General features: G+C 45.8%; 1 protein-coding gene across 3 annotated transcripts in view; it reads left to right on the top strand.

Moving 5' to 3' along the window:
* Positions 1-27,719, top strand: part of FHOD3 (formin homology 2 domain containing 3) — a 475,942-nt gene that overhangs the window by 442,870 nt on the left and 5,353 nt on the right. For all 3 annotated transcript variants that reach the window (XM_042910026.1, XM_042910027.1, XM_042910028.1), the window contains 4 exons: positions 1,541-1,731; positions 8,169-8,361; positions 15,057-15,231; positions 22,185-22,346. In XM_042910026.1, the coding sequence (XP_042765960.1) occupies positions 1,541-1,731; positions 8,169-8,361; positions 15,057-15,231; positions 22,185-22,346 (721 nt within the window). The remainder of the gene's footprint in view (positions 1-1,540; positions 1,732-8,168; positions 8,362-15,056; positions 15,232-22,184; positions 22,347-27,719) is intronic.

The raw sequence follows: 27,719 nt of genomic DNA on the forward strand, positions 1-27,719 counted from the left end.
TTCCCCCCCTCTCAGCTGAACACCTGATATATTTTTTTTTCTCAGCTCTACTAAGACCCAGAATCTGTCATCTAATCTGGATCCAGAATTCCTTTGGTTTCAAGCAAATCATTTTTCTCAAAGTTCCATGAATCCCCTGCTTACCTGAGTCTGCCCAAACTTGCCTTCTGTTTTTGGCTCTTCAGCACCCAAGAAACCCAGGACTTGCAATGTCTTGCCTGGCCCCCAGTGCATCTCTTGTGCTCAGCAAGGCTTTATCCTGTCTGGTGAAAGATCCCCTCATTGAATTGACCTTCCTTGACTTGATCTCTTCCATTGTCTCAAGGAGAGCGGGACTACTCCCGCAAGTGCCCTGGGCACTCACATCTCTTGACCTCCATCATCTAAGAATGGTGGTTCACCTCCAGGCATCTGCTTTCTCCTTCTGACCTTGATTTGCCCTGTGTTCACCTTTTCCCACCTACTCCCACTCTGCATCTACTTCTGTGCCCTCGGTCTCCTCCCTAGGTTCATCTGTTTCTGCCTCTCCTCCTAGCCTTCTCGTTTGTTTCCCCCGTCTTGTATCTCTCTCCATTAAATGCCCTCAAATGCATTTTTTTCCATGACTCTTTAATTCACGTAATTTCTAGTCTAGCAATTCAGTAAAAGAATCACTTTAGAAAGCCTGAGTTGAGGCAACCTCCGTTAAGCCAAGCTGTTCCCGCTTCCTTGAAGAGCATAGTGGGTGCTATGACACATCTGTTCTTTGCACACATGGCTTCCAGCTGCCAACAAGAGCTGTGTGTGCATGTCTCTCTCTCTCCCAAACACATACACACACACACACACACACACACACACACACACCTGGTGGGTTCTGCACATCCTCAGGGTTTGGTCTGTACACCTGTTTATACAATAAGCCTCCTCGAGAACAGCATCTCGGTCTCAGTCAACATTTGTCTTGGTGTTCTTAGCGCCTGGTATAGGAACTGACATATACCGCTTTCTCCATGGGTGTGGGATGAATGAATGAATGGGTGGATAAATAGTATTTGTCACACAGTGTACAAAAGACCAGCTGGGAAGAGAAGCTGCCTGCCCCTTAGCCGGCCCCACCATATTAGAACCATCCATGTATGATATGAGTGGTGTATTCCTATAACCCTAAGTGAAAAATCATCTCTGAAGAACAAGAGTCCTCTGAAAAATTTTATGAGACATCTGCTCAGTTCATCTTGTACTAGGCTTCCTTCATATCATGTTTTAATTTACAGTTCCCAAAGACTTTCCTAAGATTTCTTTCCAAATATGGGGGGGGGGGGGAAGAATGATATTTGCATTGGGTTCTTTTGGAGAACAGTTTTATCACTAAATAATCTGATGTCAAGATAATGACAAATACACATGTAGATACTTTTTAGGCCATAAATATGTTTGTATTTGAACATGTAAATTCAGTTTTGATGTTTGTTTCTTCCCGGAGGCAGTTCACTTTCCTGGTTCAGGTCGATGTCTGGTTGTTTCAGCGCATTTGTAATGTTCTCTCTCTGATTTTCAGGTTGACTTTGATCAACTTCAGGATAATTTATGTCAGATGGAGAGAAGATGCAAAGCTTCATGGGATCACCTCAAGGCAATTGCAAAACATGAAATGAAACCCGTTTTAAAACAACGAATGTCAGAGTTCCTAAAAGACTGTGCAGAGCGAATTATAATTTTAAAGATTGTCCATAGAAGAATAATTAACAGGTAAGTAGATCAAGGAACTAATGGAAACACCTGTAAAATGGCATGTTGAAAATATTCTACAAACCAAGATCTGAAGGTTAAGGTTCCAAAAATTGTACTGTAAATCCTTGCTACATAGAAAATACACCTTTGTACATGTTTGTTTCATGGGTATTTAATTTTCTTACACACACACACACACACACACACACACACACCCAAGAATATGATGCCATTGAATTTTGAGGTTGGAAGGAATCTTAGAGATCATGTGATCCACACATCCCATTTGAGTAGGAACTGCATCTATAAGATCCTTGACAAGCTGACCCCTGTATCCCTGCAGCTGCTTGAACAGTTCTGTGTACTTACAGCACGTGTCGTCGCAAGGCAGCCTGACTCGTTCGAAAAGCTCTTTCTCTATATAACGTGCAGCATGCCCTCTAAGACTCTCCCCTTGTTGATTCTCCAATGGCTGCTCCACTGCCACCCGCCTAGATGAGGCCTGGGCCCCCCAATGGGTGCCACCCTCTGCACCAGCCTTCCTTAGGGTCACAGGAGTCAAGAGGAACCTGGAAGATGTGCAGGGATGTGTCAGGCCTTTCCTGCCTACAAGGAGGCTGGCCGGGGCCCAGGGCTGTCTCAGTTGTGAGCAGAGGCAGCACCAGGACCAGAACCTGGGTCTTCTGACTTCCGGGGCCAGGGCATTTCTAACCACGCACCACCACTCTCTTCTCTTTGCGATATCACAGAGTACGGTTGTGGGCTTCTCATCTGGGCCTTCAGGGTCTGAATGCTCTGTCCTGGGCCTACTGAGCCTGTGGACCTACAGGCTGTGGTCTCCCTGGAACAGGTGCTCTGGTGACAGACCTTCTGAAACAAGCCTCGTTGTGGTTCTGTTAAGAGAGCCCCTTGGAGCCAGCTCAACTGCAGGCCTTTCCCAGAGACCTGCCCCTTGGGCACACTCCCAGACCTCTATCTGAGCACTTTATTATCTTTTTAAGCAAATCGGCCATATTTTCATTTATCCCTGTACATTTCCTATTTTTTATTATTATTTATATTATTTATAATATATATTTATATATATTTATAATATAAATATATTATATATTTATAATATATGTATTTTTTTTCCTCTTCCTCTCTTTCATCTTTTAGCTTTTCTTTGAATCCACCCAGAACATCAGGAACCTAATTGTCTTGCCTGCATGTGAGCTCTTGCCTGGCTTGTGCCATTTGCTGCTTTGGGAATTGTACCTCCTGGGTCTTGGTCCAGGCTGTTGTAGGGCAAACAAGGTGGTGGTAGTCTTCAAATGTTAGACAGAGGGCGCCTGGGTGGCTTAGTTGGTAAAACATCCAACTCTTGATTTGGCTCAGCTCATGATCACAGGGTACATGGGTTTGAGCCCCGAGTGGGGCTCTGTGCTGATGGTGCAGAGCCTGCTTGGGATTCTCTCTTTCTCCCTCTCTCTGCCCCTCCCTATCACTTGGGCGCACTTGTGCGAGCGCTCTCTCGCTCGCTCGCTCTCTCTCTCAAAAATAAATAAACTTAAAAAAATAAAAATGTTAGGCAAGACAAGAATAGGGAACAGAATCTTCCCTCCAGGTTGAAGACCATCCGTTACTCAGTACTTCTGGAATTTAGTTGTAAATCCCTCTCCCTGCACTCCACCTTGACCTCTTAGTGCCCTCTGGGGAGGAGGGTCTTATCAGAGATTTGGTCAAATTTCTTAGTGAAATCAAAGTACACCATGCTTTTAACATAGTGAGCAAGTGGAGGCAGGGAACGTGAGCTGCTTCGGGCCTCCCTGCTTTTGTGTGATACAAGCAATTTCCAACTTAAAACTACTCAAATAAACAAATAGTTTCCACTTGGAATGTTATGAAACTGGAGTAATTTTCTGAAAGTCTTGGAAAGCTATTATGCCTGATCACATTAGCCATATTATCCTGGATAGGTAAAAACTCATTTTGGTGATTCCTTAAGCTAGTGTGTGTGTGTGTGTGTGTGTGTGTGTGTGTGTGTGTGTGTGTGTATGTGTAAAATGTATATAGTTTGCCCTGGTTGTCCTATTCTCCCTGGTAAGCTGGTCACCCAAATGATGGTTGCTGTTGCATGACCTAGATCCCTGTCTCCTCACTGTTGGCCATCCCATGTGGGATGACCAGCACGAGCTAGGAATCCACCGTAGTTATTGTGGGTGGTAAAAGAGCATGGCTCTGTGCTGACAGCTTGGAGCCTGGAGCCTGCTTCGGATTCTGTGTCTCCCTCTCTCTCCCCCTCCCCCACTTGCACTCTGTCTCTGTCTCTCAAAAATAAACATTTAAAAAAAAAAAAAGGCGGGGTGTGTGTGTGTGTGTGTGTGTGTGTGTGTGTGTGTGTGTGTGTGTGCGCGCGTGCGGGGAGGCAGGGCTAAAGGGCAGGTCCAGGTAGTGGCCAAGCCAAAGCATCTAAGCCATAGAACCCTGGGTTTGAATGAAGTGGTTAGCCGGAAGGCCATATGTAGAACTGATTAAAGCCGGAATATCTTGTCGAAATGGCGCTGGGGGACTGAGAGCCCCAGCGGCTGTGTTTCCTCTTTCCCTCCCTTGCTCCCAACATTCCCAGGAGCATAGCCTACACTGCTGTGGTCTAATATGTTCCCTTTACGCTTAGGAAACTGAGACCCAGAAAGGCCTAGAACCCTAGGTGATGTGGGTACGGGTGCCTTATGCGCTTGCAGGTCAGCCTAAATATTGCAGATCAGAAACTTGGAAGTAGCTAGGCCTTCATTTTTTTCCCTCACCTGCAAGTATGTAAGAGTTATGTTTTTATCTGTGTAATTAGGAATTCATTTAATAGGGCCCTTTTTAAAAGACACAGTGGTGACACAGACACGGCTCTGAGGCTCCCCGAGTATGAAGGTCATCCGTCTCTGGGGCATTAACTCAAGCCTGTGCAGGGAGCAGAGCTGCGGTTCTATTCTGATGATGCTCAGCTGCACAGACAAAATAACTTTTGCTTATTTCGCCATTCAGCCCACCTCCTCAATGACCCACTGCCTGGCTGGGTAGCAGTCTGCCGACCTAGTCAAAGGATAAGCAGCTAAACTGTTAGTCTCCCGAATGTTTGGACTTCAAGAGTTCGACTCCTCCGAGCTACCCCTCCCGAAGTTGACCTTGGGGAAGCCCAGTGATTTCTAGAGCCCAGTGGTGAAGATGGGGATAGGTTCTCCGACAGAGCCCTCTGGAAACTCACTAGCCTCCCATGTGGACAGGCCAGGGCAGTTCTGCTCAGCACCTCCTGGTGTGACTGATGGGCTGAAAGGACAGCTCATCAGGTCTCCCCTCTGCTCCATTTGTGTCCTCAGACCCCGCAGGCTCTCTGCTCGTACCCCCTGTTCCCTAGGGTCTACTGTCCACCACACAGGATCCATGAGGGCCAGTGAGTCTGGCCAGACCGTATTGCTTCCTCACCTTACAAGGCTGCCCTTCCCTCTCTGCCGGGGGGGGGGGGGGGGTCCGTTTGGGCCCGGAACCCTCTGTTTCGTACCAGGGCCTCCTGGTGGGACAGAAGTTCCTCTTGCCCTCGGCACCCCTTAGCCTCTCGGCAGACTTCTCCCCACTCCAGGACCTTCTTGGGGAAAGATGAGAACGCACATCGGGCCTCCCACCTTCCCTGCTCCTTCATTCATGAAGCTAAAGAAGCAGGTGCTTCCACCTCCCTGTCCTGTCTGGCCCTCCCTTAGTCCAGTGGGTCTCCTCTTGATAACGGGCAGATGAAAGAACTTAGTCCTCTTTAGGTAAGACTTAGCTTTCAAAACCATTGCCTGGCTGAGAAAATCTCGTTCTGCGTGGCTGAATCTGCGTCTTACCCTTTCCCTTCGTGCTGCCCCTCCAGCTGCCTCGTCTCACCTGCAAGCCCCTCACTCAGCTCCTGCAGACCTGTTAGGCTGAGCTGTATACGCTGTGGTGGGCGCTGGAGTGTGGGGGCCCAGATGCAAGTGCGGAGGAAGGCCTTGCTGGCCGGCACAGAGACAAGTGACACCCTCACTGGCTTCCTGGTACCCCCAGATCCACCCTTCCCCTTCCTGGGCCAGACCCTCTACTCAGTGGCACACTTGATGAAAAGGGTGGATGATGGGACCGATCAGAGATACTGGTTGTCCCCTTGATTTTTCTTGCACATGCCTTCCTATCTCAACACATCATGTATTATACAGCCAGTGTATAATGTCAGGTAGTAGTAAGGGCCAGGAAGAAAAATTAAGAGTATAATTGAGACAGGAAGTGACACGGTGCTGTTTTACAAAATACATCAGGGAAGGCTTCTCTGAGGAGGTGATATTTGGGGCGGGATCCTTTAGGATGGGAGAGAGGGAACGGCTAGGAGTGAACACCTTTCAGAGCCTGTGGTCCTGCCAGTGGAATGCCTCTCTGCCCCTCTCACAGGCCCTGCAGACTCTTAGCTCGGCCATCTCCGGGTCCACATAGCACGCCTGGAGTCCGAGGCTTGTTCAAGGGATCTCGAGGAGTCTAGTGCAGCTGGGGTCATTGGAGGTGAGACAGGAAGTGGGGCCAGTTATGTGGTACCGTGTGTGGATAGACCACATTTTGTTCATTTATTGATGGACGTTTGAGTCGTTTTTACTTTTTGGCTGTTATGATTAATGTTGCTGTGAACATTTCTGTAGAGGTTTTGTGTGGGCACATATTTTCATTTCTTTTGGGGATATATATAGGAGCAAAAGTGCTGGGTCATATGGTAACCCTATGTTTAAGTTTTTAGGAACTGCCAGACTTTTCCATAAGCAGCTGAGCCATTTTATGTTCCCGTCTGCTGCTGATTGAGGGCTCTAACTTCTCTGCACCCTCACCACCACTTGTTATTGTGTGTGTTTCTATTATAGCCATCCCAGTGAGTGTTAAGTGGCATCGCCTTGTGGTGTGGGTTGGCATTCCCCTAATGCGTAATGATGTCAAGCACCGTGTCATGCACTTATTAGCTATTTGTGTATCTTTTTTTTGGAGAAATGTCTATTCAGATCCTTTGTCCATATTTCATTTGTCTTTTCAGTGTTGGGTCGTAAGATTTCTGTATATATTCTGGATACAAATCTCTTATCAGACATGATTTGCAAATATTTTCTCCACTTTGTGGGTTGTCTTTTCACTCTCGATGGTGTCCTTTGACACACAAAAGTGTTTAATTGGGGGGGGGGCACCTGGGTGGCTTAGTCACTTGGGGGTCTGACTCTCGATTGTGGCTCAGGTCATGATCCCACAGTTTGTGGGATCAAGCCCTGCATCAGGCTCTGTGCTCACAGCGCAGAGCCTGCTTGGGATTCCCTTTCTCGCCCTCTCTCTCTCTGCCCCTCTCCCACTCGTGCTCTCTCTCTCAAAATAAAGAAACATTTTTAAAGAAGTGTTTAGTTTTGATTAAGTCCAGTTTATCTGTGTTTTTCTTTGGTTGCTGATGGTGTCAGTGTCACATATAAGAAAGAAATCATTGCCTAATCCAAAGTCATGAAAACTTACAATTTGTTTTTCTCCAACAGCTTTATAGGTGTAGCTAAATTCTCTGGTAGTAAACATTTTTTCAGCCCCTTTAATTACAAGTTGTATGTTTTATTATTTTTCACATAAGGAATAAGCCAATTTTTCTCATTTGAAAACCAATCAAAACCCCTATTCAAACAGTAAAAATTAGAATGATCAAAATCCAAAGTAGTTGTCCATAAATAGTGGTATCCTTTATATAATACTGTTCCGTCTACATAAAAATGTCCCTCTGTCTTCTCGTATCTTCTTTCTCATTTCCAGATAACTAAAAATCGTGTACATGTTTGCTTATTTAATTTCTTTACAAAATTGCTAAGTCACTAAAATCCACTAATTTTTAATTTAGAAGTTAAATAGCTGAAATTTATTTTGTGCTGCTTGTTTGGTGCTTCCTAATAAAATTAAGATTGTATATGATATCATGAGAAAATATTTCAGAATATTTACAAAAAATTTTATCAGCATTTTTACAAACCATCTGTTGACAAGTCATGTGATCACGTGTGTTCCAGTTGTTGTGAAAGCAGGTCATCGAGGAATCACTAAGCAATATTCCCTTATTCCTTATTCAGTTCCTACATAATCTAGAAACTGCGGTCTTTTCTTTAAGACAGTGCTTCATCCTCTCTCTTACGAAAGATTTGCGTACACATTTTAGAAAAGCATTAAAACACTGATAAGCAAAAGGAAAACAGTAGTCTCCTAAAATCCTAACACCTAGACATCCTCCTTCAGCGAGAAGGCGAGTTGAACTTGACTTCTGGTTGCATTTTTCACTCAAGTCTCTTCAACCCCAAAGCCCGAGGAACGAAGCACGATGCCTGCCTGGTTGGTTTCTTACTGAAAGTTTTGAGACCCTAGGTTTTTGTTCTTTAAAACTGAAGCCATCACCATTATCGTGTGTTTTATCGCAGGTTCCATTCCTTTTTGCTCTTTATGGGCCACCCACCTTACGCGATTCGGGAAGTGAACATAAACAAGTTCTGCAGGATCCTTAGTGAATTTGCACTGGAGTATCGCACCACCAGGGAAAGGGTTTTGCAGCAGAAACAGAAACGGGCCAACCACAGAGAAAGAAATAAGACCAGAGGGAAGATGATCACCGATGTAAGTTTCATGTCATTTATTGTGAAAGTAGATCAACCATAAAATCTCCCCGCAGTTTGGGAGCTGTGCTCCCCACCCCCCACTGTGAAAAAAATGTCCATCTTTTAAAAAGTGCTCATAAACTATTCCTCTACTATTTCTGTGAAAATCTATATAACGTACGTGGGACTAATACATGTAAATTAAGGATGTGTGGCTGGTGGAGGGACTTTAACCCATATTGGGGTGTTGTGGGATGTGGTGTCATTAAAGGCTTGATTCTTCAACCTCTGGGATGTGGGTAAAAGTGGAAAAAAAGAAAACAGTTAAATGGTGATGCCACTTATCATAGGAAGACAGGTATACTACTGATTTGGGAGTTGATTCAGGAGTTTCATCATCATAACGATGCTATGTGCAACCAACCAGTTGACCCATGGGCAACCCATTCTAGGCCTCTGAATAGAGAAATAATTGGTGAGGTTGGTCAAAGACATAATCTGAGGGCTTCCTGGCAGTCCCTTGAGTCAGAGGATATTCAGGTGGGAAGAAATCTGGACAACAGTGAACCCAACAGGAGTTCCCTTTAGCCCCTCGGGGGCGGTTGGGGGGGAGCCTCTGCACACTTACATGCTTGCCTGGCTCCTGGGCTTCTCTCTCCCACCTCAGCCCTGAGCCCCCCAGGTCCCGGGTGCCATGGGCATTCAGATGGGAGATGTTCTAGAAGTAGAGGGGAAAGGGATGTGTGAAGAAGCCAGAGACAAAGACATACCATGCAGGTGCCTCTTTCTGATGTGTCTTTATGAAATTGATCCCATCTGTGCATGGACTCGAGAAGCACACTGGCTCTGTGATACAGAGGATGAAGTGGGTAAAGGACCAAGCAACAGGGAGTGTCATCGTCCTGGGGTTGCAATTCTCAGTGAAACTCCAGTCAGACATATTTAGGGAGGAATAAAAGCAGTTAAGAAGACCCCAGGCTACCTTCTGCGCCCCGATGGGTGTGTGTGTTGTGGGAAAAACGGAGTGCACACGATTCCTGTCCACATTCTTGAGGGATCTGACATTTATGTGGCAACCGAATCCATCATCTTAGAAATGTTGTCATTTTATGGCAGTTCTGCGGACCACCAGGGACCAACCCCCTCACCCAAACTCCTCGTTCCCTTGGAATTTTCTTGACCCTTAAAGAGTGCTCAGTTCATTTGTCTGTGGAGGGAGTCCTCTGTGCAGCCCCCCGGCAGTTCTGAATGCCAGTGCCATCACTGAGAGTTTTCCTTCTCCTCTCCTGAAATCTGGGTTCAATAGGATGTTTAGCCTCCCAGAGGACAGCAACAGGAAGCAAACTGAATCCATTTGGGCAAACTGTGGCCCACTTTGCATTCCATGGTGTTATTTTTAAAAGTTTAAAAGGGGCTTACTTGCTTTTGTGGAAATGAGACACATTGGAGGGTGAAAAATACAAGCCCAATATGCTTATAGTTACAAAAACACATGATAATTTCTTGCCAAATTTTTGAGATTTTTTTTTACAGATCCCACTAATTTTTTAATTCTGTCCTTCTCCGAAAACATTCAGCTTGCCTATTTATAAATGGGTAAATGTTTCTGCAGTTTGATTCAAAAATATTTAAATTTCCATTAAAATGTGGGCTGTACAGGCTTCATCCTCAACATAGTCCCTGTTTCACTGGTCAGAGTGGCATCATTCACGTACAAAGACTGCCATCTGCTGGAAAACTAGAATATTGTCACTTAAGGCAAAGTGTATAGCTTCTTTTCTCAATTCTCACTTATGTGCCCAGCACTGCACTGGGCACTAAGGAAGATGTGACTGCAATAAAAGACAAGCTATACCCCAAGGGTATCCTCATGATCTGGTTAGAAAACAACATATACACAACTTACACTACTAAAAACATAGGCGATAGATTGAGTCCCTGAACAGTAGGGCTGTAAATGATTTTTAGAGAAAACTATGTAGTAAATCATTTTTAATAAAGATTCTGGGTAAAATGAAGGTGGAAGTGGTAGCAGTCAAACAGACATGATTTGGCGGAAAAACTTTTTTTAATGTTTGTTTATTTTGAGAGAGCGAGAGAGCGCATGTGGAAGGGGCAGAGAGAGGAAGAGAGAGACTCTCAGGCAAGCTCTGCACCATGCACAGAGCTCGACGCAGGGCTCAATCTCATGAACCGTGAGATCACGACCTGAGCCAAAATCAAGAGTCGGACACTTAGCCAACTGAGCCACCTAGGTGCCCTGAAAAAGCAATTATTTTCCAAGATAGAGTGAAATCTGGGTAAAATCTGAAGACCCTGTGTTTAGAGTCAGCTCTGTATCTGTCCTTGTGTGCCTGTCCCTCCTCTTCTTTCTCTGTTTCTAAAATGAAAAAGGCTTCCTTTCTCAAAATCCAGGAGTCCTCCCAGCTAAGGGTCAATATGAAATTAAATAGTTCCTCCTCCTTGTTCCCTGAAGTAGTTCTAGACAAAATGGTGACATAGACAAGGCAGCACAAGACTGCGGTGGCCCATCTACTGTCATCATACTCAAGATGGGCAGCAAGAACTCAGGCTATCAGTCCCATGACCTCCACATCCGGGGACAGTGGGGAGGTCTTGAAAATGAACCAGCCAGTTATTTTAGCAACAAAATGGGTTTATTTGGGAATGGCAGCAGAATTGCAATTTGGGACATGTAAGCTATGACAAAACCATAGGGCAAGTCCAGAAAACAAAGGAAAGGAATGCTACTTTATAGACAAAAGAGGAAATTGGGAGAGGCTACTTCCAATGAAAAGTCCATTAGAAAAAAAGTGAGAGTTCGGGGTGGTGGTGGTTTCTCATTGGCTGAGTTGTGGTAGTCTCTCATTGGCTGGGCTGTTGCCAGGCAAGAAGGAAATCTTCATCCCTCTTGCCGGGGTGCTAAGGTAAGCTTCTTCCTGTTGGTGGCTGCAATTGATGACAGCATTAAGGCATGAGAGCTTCCCCTTCTGGCTTCCTGTTTTAAATGTTTCCTTCAGTTTCACAGACATTTATCCTCCATTAACCCCAGCTTCCTCTTCTAGAAAAAGAGAATGCTAGTTACTTTGGGGGATGTTGAGAGGGCTCGAGATTCTGTATAGGTAACACCTTATACATGTGCTAATGATGAGAAAATGCCAATCATCCTGGTAAAATAATAAGCTCTAAACTAGAAATAAAAATAGAGCAGGACTCTTATCTCTGAGTGTGGTGCCATTTGCCTGGGGATGGTGTGGAACTTGATGAATCAGAAGCATTTTGTCATTTCAGCTGCTGAAAGTTTAGTCTGTTCTCAAAACCCTTGTGTCTGAGGGAAGCAGGAGTGCTGACACATAGGGGCACTTGTACCCCAATATTTATAGCAGCACTTTCAATAATAGCCAAATTATGGAAAGAGCCTAAATGTCCATCAGCTGATGAATGGATAAAGAAGATGTGGTTTGGGGCGCCTGGGTGGCTCAGTCAGTTAAGTGTCCGACTTCAGCTCAGGTCATGATCTCACGGTCCGTGAGTTCAAGCCCCGCATCGGGCTCTGTTCTGACCCCTCAGAGCCTGGAGCCTGTTTCGGATTCTGTGTTTCCCTCTCTCTCTGACCCTCCCCCGTTCATGCTCTGTCTCTCTCTGTCTCAAAAATAAATAAATGTTAAAAAAAAAAATGAAGATGTGGTTTATATATACAATGGAGTACTACTTGGCAATGAGAAAGATTGGAATCTGGCCATTTGTAGCAACGTGGATAGAACTGGAGAGTATTATGCTAAGTGAAATAAGTCAGAGAAAAACAGATACCATGTTTTCACTCTTATGTGGATCCTGAGAAACTTAATAGAAGACCAGGAGGGAGGGGAAGGGGGAAAAAAAGTTACACAGAGGGAAGGAGGCAAACCATAAGAGAATCTTAAATACAGAGAACAAACTGAGGGTTGATGGGGGGATGGGGAAGAGGGGAAAGTGGGTGATGGATGGGCATTGAGGAGGGCACCTGTTGGGATGAGCACTGGGTGTTGTATGGAAACCAATCTGACAATAAATTATATATATTAAAAAAAAAAAATCCTTGTGTCTGATCTGTGGGCCTGGTCTTGTAACCTCAGTGGAAACAGGTTAAATCGAGGGTGTGTTTAATCTAAAATCAAGAGATGGGCATGACTTTCACCTTCAGTTTGTCTTTTTTTTTTTAATTTTGTTTAATGTTTATTTTTAAGAGAGAAGGAGAGAGAGCATGCACATGAGTGGGGGAGGGGCAGAGAGAGAGGGAGACACAGAATCCAAAGCAGGCTCCAGGCTCTGAGCTGTCAGCACAGAGCCTGACACAGGGCTCGAACTCACGAAGCACGAGGTATGGCCTGAGCTGAAGTTGGCGCTTAATTAACTGAGCCACTCAGGTTCCCCTGCCCTCAGTTTATCTTTTAAAAAAGATATTTTATTTAAAAGTTACTTAAAGAAGTTTATCTGGTGATAATTAAAAGTTTGGCGTGTCAGCTCAGAAAGCCTCCATGAGGGGCAGGTAAGAGTTTTAGAAGAACTGAGTTTCATGTTTCGGAGGAAAGGGTAACAGGACCCATTCTACTTGGGCAGTTGTTCTGTGTGTTCTGCCTTCCCTGTGTGTGGAAGGACCTGGCAGCCTAGGTGGGGAGGGCTCTGGCATTCGGGATGAGAGGGAGGACAGTAGCTGGCAGATTGCATTGGGCAGATGGAGGCTGGTCCACTTCCGGAGGGCCCTGGTGACCAGCAGGTTGTGGTGGGTTCCACAGGACACGGCCAGCTGAATAGCAGGCCACAGAGCTGGGAGTCAGATCTTAATTGTCCGGAAACCAGGTATGCTGGCTATCAGCCCTTGGGCGGCCTCAGGAGGTTGGTCTGGAGCCCCACAGATTCCTCCTGACTTTGGTCAGAACTGGCCTTGGGGCTCGCAGAGGGAATGTCTGGACGAGGGCAGGAGGGTTGTGCAGTCAGGGCCTGGCAGTTCCCAAATCAGGAGGGCGCACCCCGGTTTTGATGGCCAGTTTCTGTATTTGGAATTTGCTATGACATTGAGATGCTCTCATCTTTGCTGACTTCTGCACCGTCTAAGAATCCCTTCTGTCTTTTCCATCCTGTCCTGTCCTCTCGGGCAGACTGACGAAGAGGATGAAGTGGAGGTAGGACTGTTGATAAACATGAAGAATGCCACATTTGGCCTTCCCAGGCGTGCTGTAGAGTCTAACTTAACATAAGCGGCATGAGGCATCAGCACCATTCAGTGCTCTAAACCATGCATGGTTGTTTTCTGGTTGCTTTCGTGTGATCACTAACCTCCTGACATGGGTTCTCATCATGCTGTGTATGCCAGGAATCAAGGGTTACCTGCATTTTCCAAGCTGTGCCTGAGTCCCAGGCCCTGTCAGGAATGGCCAAGTTCTAATATTGGAGATACTCTCCAATATTGGAGAAGTGGACAGGGAATTTACCCTCCAGCCCCCTGTCTGAGCCTTTTGGCAACTCAAATATGAGAACTGGATTCTAGAATAACCGTAGAAAGAGCCCTAAAACCAAATAGGAAGTGGGATAGTGGCCACGAAAGCAGTCCCCTCTCATGGGCAGCCTTTGACTTGTGTCTATTTTCTCAGCTGGAATCCATCGGGTTCGTTGGGATTCACGTGTGCAGGGGTGGGATGACGGGGCTCCTCTCCCTGGTTCCGGTGCAGATGGGAGAACCAGAGACCAAGTCAGGGCTGATGGGCCCTGGGAGATGAGGAGGGAGCAGTGCAGATGGCACGAGCAGACGAGTCCTGGGCTCTGCTGCCATGGCTGAGACACTCGATGACAAGAGGAAGCCAGGAATCTGTAGAGCTGCTCTTTGCAAACATTAGTCTGACTGACTTTCTGTTTCTCCTCCAGATGTTTGCCCTTGTGTACATATGGCCCAGTGTTCTAGCATACCTCTTTTAAAACATCTAAACCCTGATTCTTTGCTCAGCTACAATTAGAGAATTTCACCACGTACATGTACTGCATGTTCGAACAACTACATTTCTGACACGGCCAGAAGTAGCGAGTGTTGCCCAACTCAGTTTCGGCATGAATTTCTGTGTCGTGTTCGGGTCTGGGCCCTGCAGCTGATTCCCTTGGGGTCTTTGGCATGTCACTGAATCTTCAGTTTCCTTCTCTGCAAAGTGAGATGGGACTAGATCTGGAAAGATTCTACCTATCGCTTACCGTGGTATGATTGTGTGACTGAATCCCACGTTTTAAACCATCATAAGTGGTAGATAAGAAAATTTTAACTGCATTCTGGTGGTAAATTAAAAAACAACTCGATAATGTGATTAACGGGGCATATTTGAATTCTCACATCAGGGCTTTGGGGTTGGAAACAGATGTGGTTTCTGAGTGCTTCCCAGGGTTGATGTCAGTCGTCCCTAGCAGGCAGCCACCGAGGGAATCTGCAGTGGGCCGGGAGAGCCTGGAGAGGGGAGGGCCAGGTGTGGCCCTTCTGGGACCATGGTTTTTCTTTCTGGTCAGAGAACTTGGGGCATACATGAATGGATGTCACTGGCTCATTGACAACCTCAGTGACTGCCCTAGCGAATGCATCTGCAGAATGCACACAAACAACGAAGAGGGAGGTTTTCCTCAACGAAATGTTTTGTGGGCTTGAGTTGGTGTTTTGGGGAGTCACCTCAGCCCCTCACCCCTACTTTGGTCTCGTAGTCCGGCAAGTTCTCCAGCAGCTCTCCGGCGCCTCTGAGCCAGCCGCAGGGCCTGAGCTACGCAGAGGACGCCACGGAGCACGAGAACATGAAGGCCGTGCTGAAGACCTCGTCGCCCGCCGTGGAGGACGCCACCCCGGTGCTGGGCGTCCGCACACGCAGCCGAGCGAGCCGAGGTAACTTCTGGGCCGGAGGCAGTTGAGGGGGGCTTCCCCAGATGACCACCCGCGGGGACCCGGTTCCCAGCACAAGGGTACGGGTTACTGGGCCCAGGAAGTATCTGCTCAGGGCCTCCGACTCCCCGGGACCTCCAGTGCTGACCACACACGTTCCTTCACGCACACGTTTGTGACCCACTGTAGTGCTTCGTCTCAAAGACCAATCCTCCCAGAGGTAAAACTGAATTCACACAAGAGGAGTTATTATTATGAATGAATCCTTATGGGTTAAAGCCGGCGGGGTGGGGGGGCAGGAAACTACCAAACGCAGCCAGCGGAGTATTTTGTAAATGAGGTTTTCTCTAGGACACTGCCAAGTGTACCCATTGGTGTGCTGTCTGTGGCACCTGAAGGCAGCCGTGGCCTGGCTGAGTGGTGGTGGGAGAGACTGTGAGGACCCTACAGCCTAAAGTTTTCATGAGCTGGCCCGTGTAGAAGAAGTGTGCCGGCCCCCGGATGAAAGCACTGGCCCTTTTTTGCCTTTTTCAATCTTTAGAGGCAATGAAGCGATGAAAACTGAAGATGGTAAAGACAGATAAGAGTTTCCAGATTCGTTTCATAAGTTGGAAGGGATATTTTATTGTAATTAAGAATGAGGTGCATTTTTCGTCTGAGAATGTTTACTGGTGTCCCCTAGTCTAGTCTGACACCATGTGATCCCCTCCTCGCTTTCCTCACTGCCTGCAAGACGTGGCCCACACTGTTCATGCTGTCGCTTCAGGCCCCTGTCGCTTCAGGCCCCTGGTCTCAGCTTGTCTCCCACACTTGGCACTCACTGGCCCTCCCACTGGGCACCACCCTTCTCTGCACCCGCATCTCCCTTAGCCCCCTCTGCTGTTCATGCTGTCCCCTTTTCCTCTGCCTGTCCAGCCCCCCTTCACCTCCAGAATCCGCCTCCTCCTTCGTCCTCCTCAACTCACTGGGCCCATCCTTCCTCCCCTGTGCTCCTGAGCACCCCCCTTCAGGCTGCCTAAAGATTACAAACTTTATCACTAAAGAGAATGAGCTCCTGACGGACAGGCTGTCTCTCCTCTTGGTGTTTGCTTCACACATACACTGCAAACAACTAACAGAAAGCATATCATTTATTGTCCAAACTGGGGTGCTCTGGCACCTGAGAGCAGTTCTAGTAGTAATTAGAGAGGGGCAAAAAATAGAACAGGCCAGGAAAACTGGGTTGTGGGTTGGCTTCCACATCACGGAAACTCGGTAAGGAAATGCGTGCATGCGATGCCCATCAGGCATCCTCCCAGACTCTGGAGAACATTGAGACTCACAGGATGACAGATGGCAGCTACAAAGTAGAGTTGTGAGCTGGAGACACCCCTGAGAAGGCCCTTCAGTGACTTCTAATTGGCTTTGTGTTTTTGGAATTTTGCTGTTGTCAACCCTGTTAAATGTAAGAAAAAAATAGTAATGATAGTAACAAGAACTTTGACATAAGAGACAAAGTAAATGCAGTTTCAAGTTTTCTTTAGAAGAAAATGGGTCACACATTACATTTGGTTTCTTGGAACTTCTTGTCAACCCAAGGACCATAAGCTGCCATCCAAGGAGGAGTCTTGAAAGGGCTTCCAGGCAGGGTTCCAGGTCCCTAAGGCATATGTGGGATTCCCTAGGGGAGCTGCACTTCAGGATTTTTACAAAATTACCACATGTTTTTCTTACTTCATGTGAGTTCAATATCACTCTAGCTCCTTTGTCTGTTTCTTAATGTTGGACTTTGGTTTTTACCCTTTTTGCAGGGGTTTTACTTTGATATGCAGCTAAGAATATGCCAGAAAAAGGGCTGCCTCCCTCCACCCTTGCCCCAGTGGTATCCTGAGACACAGACAGCAAAGCAGGAAAGTCATATCTTCTACTACAACCTTGATTCCCAAACTATACCTCAAATACTTCATATACTATGATTACATCAAAGAATCAAAGATTGGGTTCTCTGGGATTTGGTTTTTCCAAATCCCCTGTCTTCTAGGTAGTCTTGGATATGGAATTAGGAGAAAATAAATGAATATATGAATATTCTGCTGTAGCAATGAAAGGGCTGCCTTTTGGTAACCAACAGCAGAAAGACACAGCTGTGAACAACCACAGCCCTGAGCACTTTATGGGGTATGTTCTGATTGTCTGATTTTCTGTGAGGAAGGAGAGGTATCCTCCACTTGGCCAGTGCTATTTATAAAAGGTCCTCCCATTTCTCAGAAAAGCCAAGTAGCGACACAGAGGAAGAATGTATATACAAGAAAGAATCTAAGAAGAGTGACAAAAAGTGTTGAATGTGAGATGGTGAAGAAGGTAGTAGCATTAGAGGCATAGCAGTGAGACTATCATTCTCAATGCTGCTTTTATGAAGCGTAAAACAAGGATAAGAGTAAATAAAACAGCTTTGCGGTGTGGTGGGGTGTGTGGAAGGGAATCACTTATACCTGTGGTACTCAAAACGACCTAAGACATCCCACGGATGAGTCTAGACTCTCTGGGCCCAGCAGCTCTTGCAGGCTTTGTGTCCTGGCCTGCACGTGGCCACCAGGAAGTTGAAGGGGAGTGTCAATGGCCGCATGGAGTTGACCACAGCCATCAAGGGTCTGGAGCCCTATACCTGGGTGGCTGCAAGGGTAGCTCGATGGAAGCCATCTGCGGAGATGGAGCCTAGTTTGTCTAATGGAACATAACAGGCTGCAAATTTTAAGAGAGAAAGAGATGAGAAAGGAAGACTGTTCAGTTTCTCTGCACATTCAGGGACTTCTGCTTCCAGATGGCACATAGTAGGGAGGGTCAGAGCACCACTCCTGCTCAGACAACTAGAATTTGTTTTAATACAGTGGCAGAAGCTTTCTTTTAAAAGATATCAGCAAACTGGTAAGGGAAAGAGGACTAGACAAACTAGAATTGTAGATGAGCTGAGAGCCCCTCCTTAGGACCATTTGCCAAATCTGGACACAGAGCCAAAACCTGGGCCTACCGTGGGCAGAGAGACTCAAATAGTAGAGAGAAGTCAGCCAAATGTCTAATAGCCACGTGAGTTGGCATAAGGGTTTGGAAGTAGAGGGTCTCCAAACTCCAGGACTGTTTTCTCCATGAGACATTTGCTAAGTGCTGGGGCAGCATGATGAGGGGGAGGCTGGGTCAGAAAAGTTGGAGGAAATCTCCTGTAGCCTTGAAGGGCCGAGGAAACAAAGACGAGCTTGAGTAAGCACCTTCAACAAATACATACAGATATTTAAACACAGAGGTGGACTGATTCTTCACTAAAACTACAGTCTGGTCCCGACCTCATTCCGTTCTTCACCATGTCTGCTTAACAGAAAAGAGCGAAGGCTGGGGGAAATAACATGGACTCCAGTGTCTGCATCCTTCTGTACACAAAGTCCAGTGCAGAGTCCAAATTACAAGCCAAGAGAATAAGAAAATGTGCCTGACAAGGAAAAGGAAACACTAGCAGCAGATCCACAGGTGATCCGGATGTTGAAATTTGCAGCCGGGGTTGAACCATTCCGAATGTTAAAGAACACAAAGGAAAATATAGACAAATTGATTAAAAGGTGGACACTTGCAACAGAAAATTGGAATTTATTAAAAAAAATAATTGAATGGACATTTAAGAACTGCAAAAGAAATGTCTGAAATAAAGAACTCGTTGAGTGGGTTTAAGAGCAGACTCATCCCAGCAAAAGAAAGGATTAATGACTTCACAGATGAGTTATTAGAAAATGTACAAAGTGAAGCATAGGAAAACAATGGGAAGAGCAGAACAAAATGTAAGAGGAAGAGGCACACAGTCCAATGGTGTAACCTATGTATAATGGGAACAGCAGGAAGAGATGGATAAGAAGGAATAATTGACAAGGTCATGGCTGAGAATTTCCCAGAGCTGATGATAGGTATCAGCCCCCACATTTAAGAAACTTAGCAAATTCAAGGAGAATAAATAAAGAGGAAAGCATATGTCATACAATGTAGGCAGACTGCAAGAAAACCAAAGATAAAGATAAACTCTTTTAAAAAACCAAAGGGAAAAGATAGATTACCTTCTAAAATATGACAGTCAGGATGAGGGCTCACTGTTAACAGAAGCCTTGGAAGTTAGAAGAAAGAGAAATGACATCTTCAAACCGCCAGAAAGAAAAGCTTTAAACCTAGAAGTCTATATCCAGGGAAATTCTTTCAGAAACAAAGGCAAACTTGTATCACACTCTATTTTGATGTAATTATTTCCCTTTTAGACTATTTCTTTAGGTTAGGTTTTTAAGGGGAAAAATAAATTACAGTGTTATCTTTCAAACTACGCTTTACATTGTTTTTTTTTTTTTTTAACTGAAGTGTAGTTGATATACAGCATTACGTTAGTTTCAGGTGTAAAACATTGTGATTCAGCAAGTCTAAATTATCAACTCACATATTTTTAAAAATGAAGTCAAAGTGATACAGTGCTATCATAGTCTATAATACTTCATTCTTTCTATTTTGTCTCAGTATATAAATGTCTTGCTAACACTTGGGAGACTGTGGTGAGCCAGTGGCCCTTTGGGTCTGTAAAATATATGGGCAGTGTTTCCCTGATGCTATGTGTGGGTCCAAGGGTTCCAGGAAAAAAAAAATCCAACCTGTACATGACCAGGATAAATGCATATAAACAGCTCTCAGGCAGGCAAATAACCAAGGAGGGGTGGGGGTTAAAAAAAAAAAAAAGCAGGACGAGGACTGAGGTCATGAAAGAATGACATCATCACAAAACTGAGTCTGGCAATCCTGAACATATGGCAGCATATTCCTTTGAAGCATCTCCTGACACATTACGGTGAAGGCAGCTCTCTGGGAATGTATAAGATGGGAAGAATAGGTAATTCTTGGTAGGAAGATCAGATGATGCCTTCATTTTCTGGCCCAATGCTCTGAGAATATATTATGAGCAAATGCAGTTGATTGAAATTTGTGTGTTTTGGGAAGGGTAGTTTGGCATTTTAAAATGAGACGCAGAATTAGAAACCAGTAGGTAAAAGGGAAAACAGGAAATTGCTGGGCAAAACACAATTGCACTATCGATTGCTCTGTCTGCTCTGAGGAGGACCATTGTTCAGAAGCTCTGAAGAGTCCCAGTGTGACAGCTGTGCCCGTATGAGGCCTCTTGCCTCCAATTAGACCACCTGGACCATCCTGAGAATGCAGAAACATTCAGCAATTTCAAAAGTTCTTTTCTGAGAGGAACCTATTTTAAAGGGTTTAATGATGTTGAAAAATCTAGTCTTATGGGAGCAAGTAGACCAGGTGCCCTTGGGCATAAGCAGAGAAAGTACAATTTACTGTTTTCGTATGTGCCAGTGCTGTAGCTATGCTCCCACTCGTAAAATAAATGTTTAAAATAACATAGACAACAACACAAACCTTGTCACCCAAAAACATATGGACCTATCTAACCACAGGTCTCAGATACGTGCAGGTGGTGGAGCCCCAGGAATCCTACCCCTTTTGCAAAGTGTGAATTATTTATGTACGCACTTCAGTGATATGCATTTTACTGGCTGAAATTATAACTAAATTATAGCATATTACATATTTGCTGTAAAATTTCAACCACAAACACATAGCCACAAAAATCACAGTCTACTCAACTGTGAGCAGCTATTCACAGCTATTGTCATCAGTATCCAAACGCCGAAAGTTTTAAAAAATTAGTATGGAAGTAGAACTCCAGAATTTAAGATATATATTTACTAACATTTTTTGCCTGTGGTTTAAGAAAAGCTGGCTTTTTTTCATCTTCAGCTGGACCTTAGGCTCTGAGTAGTGTTCCGTAGGCACAGAGTCTGAGAACATTCACCTACAGGCTTTTGAAGTCGTATGTTTATTACAAAGGGCAGTGTATGTGGAGGAAACACAGTTTTGAGCCCATTGCACATATTTCTTCTTACAGAAATGTATTTCCCATCTTAGAGAAGAGATTTCACAAGGAAGTTGATCTATCACAAAGGCATAGTTCTTGATATGTTAAAATAGCATTCATTTCTAACTGTTGAACATTGCTTGGTAGTGCATGTTTTCATGATGCTTTCTTCTTGCTTGTCTGTAGGCAGATGCTTTTATGCCAGACTTAGACCTGCTCTGCTTTAATATACAGTTATTTATAAATGTGTTTACCTGGTCAAGGAGCAGAGAAAATTTTATGTCAGTTCCCCCTTTGTTAGTTGAAGAATGTTATTCTGTTATGATTTTTTTACTGTTTATTTATTTTTGAGAGCGAGAGAGCGCACGCAAGCTCAAGCAGGAGAGGGGCAGAGAGAGAGGGAGACACAGAATCCGAAGCAGGCTCCAGGTTCTGAGCTGTCAGCACAGAGCCCGACACGGGGCTCAAACTCACGAACGTCGAGATCATGACCTCAACTGATATCAGGGACTTAACCAACTGAGCCACCCAGGCACCCCTGTCCTGTTACGATTTTTAAAGGTTAAGTAATCTGAAGATAGACTGCCACAAAACCCATTGATTTCTGTTTAACTGGAAGAGAAGTTAGGGGTAATTGACATTTACTAGGCATATACAGCCATGGATAGAGAGCTGAATTAACACAGAACTCCAGACATTAGTGGACATACATCACTGAGCATCTGTGATGCACTCTGTGGTGTGGTATCTGCCCTCCCATGATCCCGGGGCCTATTGGGTGGAGGCCTTCAGTAGCTGTTACAGGGTAGTATTAGGTAAGTGCTCTGAGGGGGAGTTCAGTGCCTGGGGGGGTAGCAGTCACAGGTCACAGTGGTGCCCTTGCAGTGGGGGGGGCGGGTGAGTGCCTGGGATTTGCTGCTGTGATCCATTGCTGACAGAGCTCCGTGCCTGGACGAGTAGTATTGGTATTTTCTCTAGTATGTTCCTTCTCTCTGAGTACATCTCACACTCCGGTTGTGTAATCTTTCAGGATCTGCTAGTTCATGGACTATGGGAACGGATGACTCCCCTAACGTCACAGATGATGCAGCTGATGAGATCATGGATCGCATCGTCAAGTCGGCCACCCAGGTGCCCAGTCAGCGAGTGGTGCCTCGGGAGAGGAAGCGCTCCCGGGCCAACCGGAAATCTCGTAAGTGCTTTGGAGCTGGGGTGAGGGACTTACCTGCAGGTACCTGCCCTCCTGTATGTTCTGGGAAGGGCAGCCACTGTGAGGCTGGCTCCAGCCAGTTGTCGGACAATGCCTGGAGGGTCCACCCAAACTCATCGGCAAAAGGTTCCCTGCTCGACAATCAACGTTGCTGTCATGGAGGAGGGGGGCTGCAGCCACACCTGTCCAGCATATTTGCCACTTCTGGGCGGGCCTCTCTCAATTCTCACTTTGCCCCCAGGAGTGTCCAAAAGACCCTGAAATATCTCTGGTGTGCAGGGGTGGCTGCAGGGGGGCCATTGCCAAGTTCTGCCGCGGATGCTTTGCTGAGGCCATATTTCTGCATCGGGGCCACTTTCTAGCTGAAAATGGTTCCCCTCAGAATTCACTGCTGCTCCCAAACATGTCAAAGGTGAACACCAGTGATTTTATGGGGAGTAGGGTGCTTAAAATACTTATTGTTAACCTAGGTTGACTAGCTTGTTTTTGTTACTAAATCAAAGGACCTGTTTTTCCCCTTTGTCTGAACCCACTGCCTACTTCTGCCCACAGAATGAAGGAGTGGGGCTGCCTCTGCAGGCACCTCGCTAGCACTCCAAGGGGCTGCACTCCGTAGAGAAACACAGTTCCTCTGCATCCTTTGACATGGGTCTGCATTAGCTGTGACCCTTGCATGTTTTAGGAGAGAGCTCGGCCCCCAAGATTGGGCCAGGGATGCTGGGTCACTCAGGAGACCTAGTCTCTGCCGTCTCTGCCTCCAGGAATAAGGGATGGTGACTAGGACAGGGATTTATGACCATCACAAGAAGGAAGCCTGGTTACGTCCGCCTGTACTGGCTCTAAAAAGTGAAAGGAGAGTGACTCCAGGTAGGCGGGAGTTCAGTAAGAATTCACAGTGTTTGGTGCCACCTTTGAGATTCACACAGGAGGTGATTGGGGTTTGAGCTGCAATGTCTGAGAGAGAGGGCTGGGGAAAGGAGGCCAGGCAAGGGAGCATCCTTACAGAGGTGAGCATTGTTGGGCCAGAGACCTCGGAAAAGGAAACTGCATGACCCAGTGGCCTGGCCAGTCCCCAGAGGCCCAGGGTACGTGTTCTGCCTCCAGGTTATATGTCTATATTGGCGAAGAGTGTAGGCCCTGCCCTCTGGTCTAGAGAGAACCAGATTCTTAGAGAGACACATAATATCACTGGGAACAATAACACAGTCATAATTAATTTTCCTTTTCAATCTGGCCAGAGAGATATTTTGCCTGTTTTTGTGGCCGACGTAAACTCATTTCCTGTGGTATCGTTTCCATTCCAATCTTATGCAAAACAGCCGTATACTCTTTTTATTTAGCCAAACACATTTTATTCTGCAATGCAGTTACTACAACAAATACAAGACTGCATGTATGTAAGTGTTTGTCTGTGACGGGTTTAACTTATTAGTAATGGCACCATCAACAGAAATTTAAGATGGGGGAAAGTTATTTTGATTCCTGTTTAAGAGGAATGATAAACTCCAGCTTTCTTGCAAGAGGTTAAAGGAGTAAGAAAAAAATCCAGTTTGCAAAATCGATGTGAGGTTTCCTGGTGTGGGCCTCCCTCTCAAACAACGCTATATTTGATTTGATTGTTTAATGGTGGTGATGAGGCAAGTGGGTAATGAATAACCAGCGTATTTGTGCTATCAGTCATTTGGCTAAAGGCAATAATAGTCCAGCTGTTGCAGGAAACCAAACAGAATCCATCCCATAACCTAGAAATTTATGACCTGCAAGCCACTTGAGAATCCTCCAAGATAATTAAATGTCTGCTTTCGTGTTTGATGCTGGTGACTAGGACCGCGTGCGCCAGAAGTCCTGCTAAAGCTTGAAATATGCAGCCAGTTGGGACACAGCGAGGGCATCTTAATTGATTCGCAGGTTCCCATGGCTCCGTGCTGCATTTCCAGCCTGTGACAATCCAGTTGTCTTTAAGTAAACTGTTTTGAATTTCCAGTTGATTTCTAGCCTGTGATATGATTGATCCAATGCACTTCATGTGCTTGCCCCAGATTCTGGCCAAGATTCTCCGACTGGCTGGTGAATCAGACCAAGGGAGAACATTCTGGGAGATTCTTGGTTTTTTCTTATTTCGGTTTCTCATTTCATCATATTGGGGCATCTGTTTTGTCCCAGGGCGATTTGTTCTCTTCGGCCTCCTAAATGTTGGCCTTCCCGGGAAAATCCTGAAGCTGAATGGCATTTGAGATCTCCTTACTAGTGTGATTCTGTAGGGTGTGCCCTGGTGGCTGGTAAGGAGGGGACGGGGAGCTGCTCCCCATGTTCTTTTCTCTTGGACCTATCTTTGGAAGAAGGTCTCTGCCCAGCTGGCGGTCTGCATATGGCCACTAGCCCAGACTATCACAGAACAGAACTGGGGTGAGGGACTCATAGTCTGTTCTCTTTTCCCAGGGGAGCCGAGTCTTGTCGTGGTTGAAAGGGGCTGGGTACCATTTTCCTGTTGAGCTTCCTTTTAAGGTGGGGGTCTGGGCCCCACCTGTGACATGACTATGAAGCCTGGGCACAGAGCTGTATTTCTATAAAGATGTGATTACTTTGATATGACTCACAAATAACTGACCAATTTCTTAGCTAATTAAGATCTTAAGGCTGGTCACTCTTATAAGAATAGTTTCTCAGTGGAAAGAGCTGGAAGTCCAGTTCCAAGGGCTGCTGGGAAAGGAGCAAAAGTTTGATTTGATCTGACCCCCATCCCCCCAAACCACGACTGCCTCCTCATCATGTCATAAAGCTTCAACATCCCTCTCAAAGAGCATGTGGCATATCTCACATTGATTTGATGTAACTAAAATTTTAGTTCTTTTATAGAATTTTGTGGGATGTACCCACACTAATAGGGTACTAAATAAGGTACTAAATAGGATTTCATGGAAAAAAAATATCAAACCTGAAAAATTACTGAATTTGTTTTAGGGAAAACAAGAGACCTGCCTCACAAAATACTGGATCCAGCCCTGGATCTGATCGGTACAGAACTTAGTTCAGTTGTCTCTACATCTTCAAGGTGGCACTTGAAAATATCCAGCAATTTTCCCATTAAAGTCCCATTGAGAACAATTTCCCTGCATTTTGTTTAGTTTTTCCTTACTGACCATGAATCAATTTTATATTCTTTTAGAAGGCAAGCTAACAATGGCAATAAAACAGAGGCTTTAGAACTAATGCTTTTGCAATACAGTCAAATAAGATGTTAGTGGGAAGGACCAAAGTTTCTCAAACTTTTGTCTTTTCCAAAACGGCCTCATTCCTATTTACTCAGTGCCGAATTATTCTTAGAGCTCATTATGGATGGACTGAACTGACCTGCCTCTAAAGATAGCTGAGGGAGCCCACCCATGTGTCCGGGACATAAGACAGGAGGATAACTAGAGGAAGTCCAAGAGAGGAACAAGGCCATGGCCCGGGCCAGAGGTCAAGACTCTGATGCAGCATGAAGCTCAGATAGAAGCCTCAGGTCAAAGAGGCAGATGCAGGGAGAGTTTGGAAATGTTTTATTGCATTGGCTCTCCAGCTGTTTCCTGTTCAGACAAATCACCCTCCCAAACTGGGAACCAGCACATTGGGAGAGAGGAGTCTGGCTCGTGTGTCTTCCCCCAAGGCTGGGTGCCAGGCACCCATTTGGCTCAGAGTGGAGGTTCAAGAGGAGGGAGAATCAGTGAAAAGAGGAATCCGGGAATCTGTCTTGCCTTTGAGAGCTGTTCTGAGAGCAGAGCAGAGGGTTTCTGTAAAGGGGCTTTGGAAAAATGCCAAGCACCTTCCCCACAAGAAGTTACTGTATTTCTTTGCTTTTGCTGCCCAGGCAGCAAAGGAGTCGGTTTCCATGTTTGGAATGCACACATTCATACGAGAGAGAAGGAGATGGGGGTCCCCTCGTAAATTACCTGGCCTCACTGAGCCTCAGTGTGCTGCTATCCACTGAGGCCAGAGGTGCCACCTCGCAGGATGTTGTGGGCGTTAAGTGAGGTGCCTATGACAGGTTCCCACCACTCTCCCTCCCCAGCTCTGTCACACTACTGCCAAGGGACCCCAGCCCGGTGGGAATATGAAGCTGCCTGCAGGTGCTTGGGCTGCTGTGCTGAAGTTTCAGGGGAGCCTGTGCACAGAAACCACACCTATCCAGCCGCTGCTCCGCTCCCATCACCCGTCTCACTCCCCTCCCACCACTGCCCACCTCACTTGGCCAGCCGGGATTAGACCAGACTCCCCTTCACCTCCCTTTTTACCCCCAGGGGGCTCGTTCAGTGGGCTTATACCTGTGCACCGAAGGCTGGCTTGTCTCCATGGTACTTGTCTGGTGCAACTCTGATGGAGAGCGGCTGTGCTGGGCTTCAACTGGAAAGGGGGGGAGGCATTGTCCTGCCCATGAAATAATGCTGAGGACCCCAGAGTCTGTGAATCTTGAAGCCTCTTCTTTCTTGTCTGCAGAATCCCCCAAGTTCCTGCAGGCTGTCCCATAAGCAATGGAGAGAACTTGTTTCCTGACTCCCTTCCCTTACCCATAGCACACAACATAGGAGACAGTCTGCTCTTACATCTGAACTGTGAATGCTTTCTGGTAAGGGCCTGACTAGGAGCAACAAAGTGTATTGGGGGGTACTGGATTCAAATGTAGCCACGGACTAGGCAGAGGTATTTCTGTGGAGCCAAGACTGTGACCAAACCAGTGGTTATAGAAATCGCCTGCTGCCCTAAGTATTTCCAAGAACCATCTCCTCATGGGTGAACATACTTCTGGATTAGGCAGAACTCAGAGACTTCAACTCTGTTGTCACAAAGGCCATCACTTCTTAAGGGCCTGCCTCTCCCTGTGTCTTAGTTAGGTGGCAGTGATTTAAGTCGGGACCTGGCTGGCCATTTTAATCTTCTGGGGAAGATGAAAATGCAACATATGGGCCTTTCACTGACACTCCCGTTCAGTGTATCTGGGCTGAGTCTAAAGTTGAGTTTAAATCAACCAGGTTTGGGAACCTTTAATTTTTGTTATTGTTGTTCTGGGTTTTATTTATTGATTTATTTACTTACTTATTTTGAAAGAATTTTAGAAAATAGAAAAGTTGCAAAAAAGAGGACATTTGCCTTCTTTCACCCAGCTTCGCCTAATGTTAACTAACACCTTGCACATCCTAGGACAATTTATTGGAACTAAGAAATTGACGTTGGTACAATACTATTAACTGAACTATAGGCTTGTTTTGGATTTCACCAATATTTCCATTAATGTTCTCTTTCTGTCCCACTGTCTTACCCAGGCTGTCCCATTGCATTGAGACATCATGCCCCCTCTGATGTGTGGAGGACATTTTATGA

Source organism: Panthera leo, chromosome D3, assembly GCF_018350215.1.
Source record: "Panthera leo isolate Ple1 chromosome D3, P.leo_Ple1_pat1.1, whole genome shotgun sequence".
NCBI lineage: Eukaryota > Metazoa > Chordata > Mammalia > Carnivora > Felidae > Panthera > Panthera leo.